This window comes from Sprattus sprattus (assembly GCF_963457725.1).
Source record: "Sprattus sprattus genome assembly, chromosome: 19".
Lineage (NCBI taxonomy): Eukaryota > Metazoa > Chordata > Actinopteri > Clupeiformes > Clupeidae > Sprattus > Sprattus sprattus.
Window position 1 is genome coordinate 14,026,263 of NC_137917.1, and position 9,729 is coordinate 14,035,991.

The window sequence follows — 9,729 nt, forward strand, 5'->3', positions numbered from 1 at the left end:
GAGGGAGCTCACAATAATGGACAGAAGGTAAGAGGAAAAAAGAAAGAGAGAAACAGAGAGGGATACAAAGTCTTCACTATAGACTGAGCAGAAATCCCCCAGCCCAAAAGGGGAGTGATGTAAAACAAGAGAAAGGAGGAGAGGGAAGAGAAGAGACGACACAGGAGTAGCCTATTCACCCAGTCATGCTTTATAACCACTGCTGGCCATGATCCCAGTGCGCACATGCATCCTTCTGTACACCTCCATAACTTCCTTCCTCCTCCTCTGGCCATCACATCAGGCTACATTCATGCCTGAACCAGTCGCTTATACCAACATCCGACATTAGGCGCTTTCAGCAATCATATTAGGCATTTTCAGACCAGAGGAACTTTTTCATAGTTCTTTCTTTTGGAGGAAGTACCCCCTTTTTTCGTGTGTCACACTGCACAAACTGGGGTTTATCATAGTTCTTAGAACGCCAAATTGAGGGACTTTTCTTTCCTCCTACCTCAGGGTAGGTACTCTCCCAGAACAAGAGGAACCATGAGTGAGGTAAGCGCACAGTGATTTATCCAGACGTAGGCGCACATTGATTGGTCCAACACCTGAGCCACTGCAGCACCAGACTTTATCTATATGTGATGGAGTGATGCTGCTATACCAACCGTTGTCAGGTTTACATTACTTCAGTATCCCTACTGGTGGTGCAAATGCAAACAGAAAAAAAGCACTTGAAGGTACGTAGTTCTCAGAGGAGATCTCCAGTGGGTAGTTCCTCTCAATGAGTCCCTACAACTGTTTGGTCCAAAAGCATCTTGTCTCAAAGGGAACCATATCACAGAAGCATAATATAAAAGCACTTGCATATCCATGTAAAACAAGCAGGATTATTAAAAATGCTTGAAATTAGATTTTGGCCAGAGACATCACTAATTCATAGCTTCTCATTTGTAAATGAAAGTTATGCTGACCTTCTATTTGACCTTTCCCTTTTTTGCGTATAACTGAGCATCACGCCATGATAGTGCTTTAAGCTGTGAGGGGGGCAACTGAAGATCTGTATTTTATATTTGGTTACACTTTATTTGGATGGTCCCCTACAGACCCCTATCTACAGATGCTGAGATTATAAACACACTATCTGCTCAAAGTCTGTTAACTACAATTGATGGTTAAGGTTAGGGGTTGGGTTTGGTTAAAGGTGCAATAAGGATTAATAGCTATTCGCTAAAGGTATGCTAGCAGCTAAAACTAAAGAAATCTCTTGAAATGTGCTGACTTTGACATTTTGACAAACTAGTTACTCAACGACTGTCCTTACACAGTCAAACATCTAGCAAGTGCAACACAAGACTAAGCAAGACGGCAAATAAGCTACTTACTAGATCGGTATTGGGTAAACAAGTCAGGTCGGCGGGCTGCGGCAGGCGAAACTACAGAACGCAGTTATATGCCTATATCGACCCTGCTATGCCAATGGCAGCGACGCGATTCTCCATATTAAATGTCATTGTAGCGCCCCAATTTTTTTAAGCTGTTATTTTAAGGTTAAACTGCTTATCCTAACCCTAATCCTGAAGCATAATTGTTGCATATTGTACCTTTAAGGTGATGTTCAGTGAACCACTATAAAGACTGAAGATCTTTATTTGTATATTTTGGTAATCGTATGAATGAATTATGCACATACACACAGCTATATCAATATATACATACATTTATGTATATGTGTGTGTAAATGTGAATGTATGTATGTATATATGTATGTGTGCTTATTAATTCTCCTATTTACTCGCTTATATAATCTATAGTTCTTCATATTCATATACTCTATAAAGGTCAGATTAAAGGTAAATAAAGTCTGGGATACAGTATCAGCACTACACTACCTATAAGCACTGTGAAGATCATATGTGAATCTTATGTGATCATATGTGTCACTGTGAATCAATTCCTACTCTGTAGGAGAGAACAAAGAATTCTTGTCTGTAACAACTGACTCCTCTCTTCCAATGATACCATTAAATCTGACACAGAAACCATAACTCTCATGGTAATCGTGATCTTTGATGTTTTTCCTTTCCAATAAAAATAACAATAACAACAACAACAACAATAATAATGACAATAATAACAATCATCATCTACAGATCATCTAGGCTCTGGTTCTTGCAGACTGAGAGCAAAGAGAGGGGAGTGGATCTCTGGAGGACAGCAGGGTTTAGGCCCGCCTTCGTCTCCTCTATGGCCCAGTTAGAAGCTTCTCCGCTGGGGCACGCTTCCAAAGAGGGCCTGGTGCTTCACAGCCACTCCAAAACCTGCTTATATGACCCAGAAAATGGGCTAAACTGAACCTTCTGCTCCAGGAGGCGGAAGTGTGTGGGTGTATACACACATTCTCACACACACACACACACACACACACAAACACACACACACACACACACACACACACACACACACACACACACACACACACACACACTCTCTTTCACACACACACACACACACACACACACACACACACACACACACACACACCCCTCAGAGGGTGTCATCTTCAGCTGCAAACCATCAGACAAAGCCCAACGTCCAGTCCAAGTGAAGGCTATGTTACTGCAGTAGGAGGACTTGAGATGGAGGTGCTTTTCTCTGCATCGTCTTATCTTTCTTCTGGGCTCTAAAGCAGCCAGAGATGAACAAATTGGTTTGCGACCCTTATCAGGCTTGCTTAGCCTACCTGTTCAATCTCAACTCGGAATGCCTGTAGGAGAGGGGAGGGGAGAGAGAGATCAAAAACACTGGAAAGAAACAGAGAGCGAGAGAGAAACAGAGAGCGATAAAAAAAGAAAGAAACAGAGAGAGAGTTGTCTGAGAAGATGCAATGTCCTGAGGACTGAAAACGAATTACAATCATGTCTCTAAGGAGAGCTTATCTCCATCAGGGTTTTATCACACTAATTAACCCAAAGACCCCTTAAACTAAAACAACCAAAACAGTGGCTCCACTAGACAACTAAACTCATAGCACAGCAGTTCTGACACCAGTTGTCACGCAAGGTCAAATGGTCACGCCAACGACTGCTGGTTCACGCCAACAGATCAGTCAACCAGCACAAATGCGGTGTCCACCATTATGCAACCTAGGCCTGTTCGGCCACAGTTTGACAAAAGAATGCATGCTTACCCACACACACACATTGACCTTTCACAAATTCAAAGCCAAACAATATCTGATGACAACAGTGAAAAGTGCCAAACCCCTTTCACACGCACAGACATAGACACAGACACACAGACATAGACACAAACAGACACAGACACACACACACACGCACACGCACACACACACACACACACACACAGACACACACCCTACAGGCTTCACTCATTCTTCTCTATCCAGTGCTTTCCAGGAAAGGTGCAGGATAACGCTGTGATCGTGGTGTTGAATTTGGGGATGGAACCAAAACTAGTTGCCTATAAAAACATACCTCAAAAAGTGTAAAATTGTTGCATAGTGTTGCTTTAAGCCCTTCCTTGCTATATTGAGGCTGGTAAGAGACCACTCTTAGGTCAGCTATTCTTTACTGTCCATCGGCATCAGCTCTACGTCAGCTGGGCACTCTGACCAGCACGCCTTTAAAATACCTCCAACTGAAATCCTTAGAAATTAAAATAGAAAAGCCTTTATTTTCATTGTATTTGCATACAACGAAATTTGGAGGGCTGCTCCTGTTGGTGCGACGAGGGACAACATAACACAACAACATATAACACAAATAGCTAAAAATAGTACAAATAGCTAAAAAAAATATGTTAAGATCTTTCCATGTTTGTACATGTTACGGTTGGGCAAATGAGGTTTTGACCTCTATATAAAGGCCTTATATACAGAGCACGAACACTCAGAGAAGTAGCAACCATAAATATATCATCTGAGCCAGTAGCAATCACCCACTGCACTAAAAGAAAATCCATTCATCCATCCCTGTTCCAAGCATGCGTGATTAAAATCCGTATCATTATAATGCTCTTAGCTAAATTGGGCACATGCAGCTAATCAAGATTGGCACTTGTGAGTTCAGTCAGGTATGCGGATAAGGGAAAGATGGTAAGCATGTTGAGAAGGGCACAAGGCTGGGGAGGAGAGCAGAGGCAGAGGCAGGGCTGAGCATCTCTGGACTAGACTGACTGTGAAGTCAAGTGTGGTCTTGCAGTGGGGCCTTTAGGGGGCTCTGGGTACATTTAGGAAGACTGACAAACGGTAACAAAGGCAGCCAGTGTTCGAATTATCACTCCAGCTTCGGGGGGGTCAGCATTTTTAAAACGGATGGTGATGACGTTTTTTTTTTTTAAGCGGCTCTGTACATAGGAAACTAGGTTATAAATAAATAAATAGGGGTAAACATTATCAGGGTTCAACTCCGTTTAAAGTTCATTCTAACGATGGCAAAGGCTCTGGTTATGTTTAATAGTAGGTTAGACCTACGTTAAATGCGTCCTTTTCTCCTACGTTGCATGACTGAACAATTGCAGCAACCTACCCTACAGTGATTGGAAATCGTTTTGGTTGTTTGAACGTGTTTGTGGGTTTTTTGTTCTTCATCTCACGGAAAATAAATTGTTCATAGTGATGCATTGCTCAATACACTTAGGCCTACTCTTCTTTTAGAACCAAAAAAGTCCCTTATGTCGGTGGCTTTTCGTTTCTTGCTCATAGTTGCTCTGTGAATGAAATATGAAAGAAATTACATATGACGACGTAGGCCTACGGTTCAAACAGAGGCTTTTGCGCACATAGGCTATGTAGTTGGACAGGTGCTTCGCAAGTTCGTTGTTGTATTAACGTTTGTTGGTGGAATGGACAGTAGGCAGGAACTGTCTTTTTTAACACTTGAATTACATCTTCACTGGGATAATATCCTTCGCACCTGTCCGACTACAGATGTGTGCAAAAGCGTCAGATCAGAAGTCAGATTGCCGTCAGTGTACGGGATCATTTACACTTAGATTGACGAATACCATAACAACGGTGAAAGACCGTTGAAGACGTGTTAATGGTACAGTCCATTCAAGGGGTGTTTGAATTTTAATGTCAGTATATTACTCGTTGTAAACATCGAACGCATTTAAGAAATAAGAAGAACACTTAAACACGCAATTTGAAGAATAAATACATTATTTTCGGTACCCCCCAAAGTTTCATTTTAATGCCATTTGGGGGGTATCAAGTCTCAATCGTCAGACCCCCCCGGTACCCCCCGTAATTCGAACACTGAAGGCAGCCACAAGCACAGCTCAGGGTCAGGATGTAGAAACAGGACATATTAAGAGCTGTATCCATATAGCACAGATATGTAGACGGAGTGGGCGGCAGAGACATCCCTCTCAGGGCCTCTTACGGCTGCAGGGGACAGACGGCTGAGCACTGGGTGTGTGACCACAAGGGTGATGGATGAATCACTCTCCTTTCATTTATCAGATTGTATCTCTGTTTGTTTAGCTCTTCATTCGCTCTCTCAGTCTATATATGGGAATCTGTCCATCCGTTCACGGATACATTAATCAACACACTCACTCGTTCAATCAGCCATCCACTCACTCTGTCCCTCACTCTTAAAAGATGAATGACGCAGCGGCCCCCACCCACACCGCATAACGCTGGCGAGAGAGACTACATCTATTCAAACACACACACACACACACACACACACACACACACACAGAGGACAAGGCCGACAACAAGTTGGCCCCATCCAAACCACAGAGGAAAGAGTTCATTTAGTCCCTTACTATTTCACTCGCCGTGTCCCTGAGTCTGTGCAAGATCAGCATCACTGCACACATTTAGAGGAGAGGAAGAGGGAGATAAAATCAAGAGATAGACAGAGATAGAGAGAAAGAGAAAAAGGAAGAAAAGAGAGAGGCAGAGCAAGAGAGAAATATGGGAAATACTCACCACGATTTTCCATCACAGGGCCTGACATGCGACGACAAGATGATCCTGGAAGACAGAGAGAGAGACACAAAGATCAACAAAAGATGCACAGTGTGCCCTGATTCTAGTTTCCCTAGTCCTCAAAGTCTCTACTTTTGCAGGACTTAATTTAACCTAAAATGAAGCCCTTCACTCTCGCTCTTTTAGATATGGATAACTAGACATGTGCTGCAGCTATTAACTGTGCTGTAAGACACACTACTTCAAATGCATATTTACAAATGGGCAGGTGGACATTCAGGATGAAAAAGAAGAGATGTGTGTGTGTGTGTGTGTGCGTAGGTGGGTACCGCAGTGTGGGCTTACACTGTTGAAGGTCATTGGCCTTGTGAGATGGAGGTTTCCAGCGATGCCTTTGTCATCTCTTTGAATAGGTGAATATGTGTATGTGTGAGTGAATGTGTGAGTGTGTGTGTGTGAGTGTGTGTGTGTGGGTGTATGTGTGTGTGCGTGTGTGTGTGTATATGTGTGTCACGTCTTCTTTAAACAGGCCAATCTGTCAGAAGAAAAGAAAAAAACACAATCGGTCAGTCTGACCTCACACACACACACACACACACACACACACACACACACACACACACACACACACACACACACATACTCTGAAATCAAATCCTGGCAAAGGGCTCCTGTCCATAAACTCACACTCACTCACCTTCCCTCGTTAAAAACCCCCACTTCAGGCCACTTTGAGGGGTAAGCCATACTGCTTCACTTGCAATGCATTTATGCACCGGCCCTGTCAGAGAGCAGAGCTCTGTGGGCCTGTTTTAAGAGCTACACTTCTCACTGTAATTGAAAAAGAAACACCTACTGGAGTGAAGCACTACATAAACTCATGAGAGAGTATTTTCTGCATTAGTCTGCATGAGTACTGCTGCCTGACAGACTGAGTGGGATGACAATGAGAGAGGGGGAGCGAAAATGAGATGATTATGATTAAGACCCCGACCGAGATGATTATAATAGACTTGGACTTGGACAGGAAGAGAGAGTAAGAGACAGACTGAGAGAGAGAGAGAGAGAGAGAGAGAGAGAGAGAGAGAGAGAGAAAAAAACAAATATCAAGACAGATAGAGAAATACAGAGAAAGAGAAATTAATATATATATATATATACATACATAAATAATGAGAGAAAGAGATAGAGACAGAAACAGTGTGCGAGAGAGAGAGAAATAGAAACGGAGAGGTAACATAAATGAAGAGGTGGAGAGAGGCAGAAAGTGACAGATGGAAGGAGAGACAGAGATGGAGGGATGCGATCGATGGCGCTGGAGGTGGAAAGAGAGGAATGCTAGTGAACCGGTCCCGAGGCCCTGCTGGGATCGATCGGCCTCAGAGCCACGGCAGAGCGACAGCTCCTCCCTCACTCCTAATCACAGCTCACAGTGATGGGGGGAGGGGGAGCGAAGAAGAAAGGTAGGCGTGCGCAGACACACAGATGCACACACACACACACGCACCCGCACCCGCACACGCACGCACACACACACCGATTGAGAGGGAGTATAGATGTCTGTCCTTCTTCAGTTCAGCTTTTACGGTTTGTGTTTCTCTCAAATGCTTTGGCACTAGAGTGCACCTGTATGTTCCATTGACTGTACCATAATTGTTCATAACTACATACAACTACAACTACATACAACACACACACACACACACACACACACACACACACAAGAGTAGTGGTGCATGTATTACTACATACAACACACACTCGCACACACATAGACAGAAGAGTAGTAGTAGATGTATTACTGCATACAACACGCATGCATAAGAGTAGTAGTAGATGTATTTATCCGACCTTTCAATGCTGCTTTATTACTACACACAACACACACACACAAACACACACACACACACACACACACACACACACACACACACACAGTTATGGGATCACAGAGAAGAAGACATAAACCTTCACGTTGAAAATAGGATATTTCCCATATTGTTCAGACACTGAAATATGCATGTGAATTCTTTTCAAAGTGTATCTAGGGGTGCATCTGTTGTTGTGCCTCGTGTTGACATCCTAACTCATTGTGAGAATGGAGGGGCATGGGAGTGGGGCAGGGTTGCCAGATAACACTGTTGAGCCTTCTGGAGGTGTCGTGGCCATCAATGAAACAATGATGAAGGAAGGTGCCCACTTGACAACTCCAGGGAAATGCTCACAAAAACAGCTTTGATTTTTGTTGTTGTCTGTTGTTGTTAAGTATCAGTATGATGGTTGTAATTTACCCTGTTCTGCTACAATAAATAGGTTAGGTTGTTGGGTATTTGCATGTGGCAGTGAAAGGTTTGGCAGCTGTGAAAAGTCAAACCAAACGCACAAGAGCTTTAACATCTTGTCCTGTGTTTAACTAAAAATACACCTCATTCTCTTCCATTAACAAACAAAGCAAAAGGTTTCTCAAAGGCTGAAAACTGTTTATAACACGGTTGGTTACATAGGTAATAACCTAAGTATATGGAATGCTATAAGGAGGCCTCTAAAGAACCATAGAACAGAGGCGTGGAACCAAAGAAACAGAGCACTGATGACTGCTTCCTGGGCAGAGGGCCTGAGAGATAGGTGGGCACATCAGCCTCATCATATCATCACATTATCTCCAGACAAACACAACCACCCACGCAGGCGTTTGGACAGATGTTGGTAATCCCACCGAGACAAGAGAACAGAGAGAGGAACAGTAACCGAGAGAGAAAGAGAGAGAGAGAGAGCAAGCAAGAGAGAGAGAGAGAGAAATAGAGGTAAAAAAGAGAGAGAGAGACAGCAAGAGAGCAAGCAAGAGAGAGAGAGATAGAGGTAGAAAGACAGAGAGAGTGAGAGAGTGAGAGTGAAAGAGCAATCATGAGAGAAAGTGTGCGCGGGAGAGAGAGAGAGAAATAGAGGTAGAAAGAGAAAGATAAACCCATTCGGTAAATGAGTGGCACAGCCAGGACAGCACTAAACCTTGGGAACAGTGTGTGAAGGCGTTAGCAGCTTATTTTAGTGCAGCTACCTCAAGCAGATCTGCCGTCACTGCACCTTTTTCAGGGACAGTGAAGGACAAGCACTCAGGCAGTGTGTGTGTGTGTGTGTGTGCGTGCGTGCGCATACACACCTACATACAGACTCAAGGATGTGACATTTGAGGCGAGACAACCGCGCACATATGCACACTGTTTGCCGTTAAGCATGGTTTTGATTCTAGATGTAGTCTATGGTGCACTGAAACACAGCCCATGAACCACCCCCCACCTCCATGGTGGTGAGGGCAAATATTAACCTATGCTCTTTGAACCTTTGATAGCTTTGTCACAGACTCCGGACAAACCCTGAATTCTGCCACTTAAGGGTTAGCAGACTCTGGGCTGTCCGGTCCCATGTTAGGCTGGCATAGTATTGCCAGCGCGCTTCACATATTTGGGGTTTCTGACACCAGAATTATCCCAAAAAGCTAGCCAGCGCTAACCACACATATAAATCTCACTCCTGAGCTGTACCATTAGCCTCCTCACACAGGAAAGCTGGAAATACTGGGAGTGATTGTGGGTTGGGAATACTGGGAGTGATTGTGGGTTGGGAATAGGAGGAGAAGGGGGAAGGCAGAGAGCCAGAGACGGAGAAAGGGAGGTAAAGAGAGAGAGAGAGAGAGAGAGAGAGAGAGAGAGAGACAGACAAACAGACAGACAAACAGACACACAGAGAGGTATAAAAAGAGAAGGCAGGGAAAGATGCAGGGAGGA

At 43.8% G+C, this 9,729-nt stretch overlaps 1 protein-coding gene across 1 annotated transcript in view; it reads right to left on the reverse strand.

Moving 5' to 3' along the window:
• Positions 1 to 6,413, reverse strand: part of phactr4b (phosphatase and actin regulator 4b) — a 38,537-nt gene extending 32,124 nt beyond the window's left edge. Inside the window, exons 1-2 of the mRNA XM_080858282.1 lie at positions 6,293 to 6,413; positions 5,948 to 5,992 (exon numbers count right to left, since the gene is read on the reverse strand). Of these exons, the coding sequence (XP_080714408.1) occupies positions 5,948 to 5,975 (28 nt within the window). The 5' untranslated portion in view covers positions 5,976 to 5,992; positions 6,293 to 6,413. The remainder of the gene's footprint in view (positions 1 to 5,947; positions 5,993 to 6,292) is intronic.
• Between the last annotated feature and the right edge of the window lie 3,316 nt (positions 6,414 to 9,729).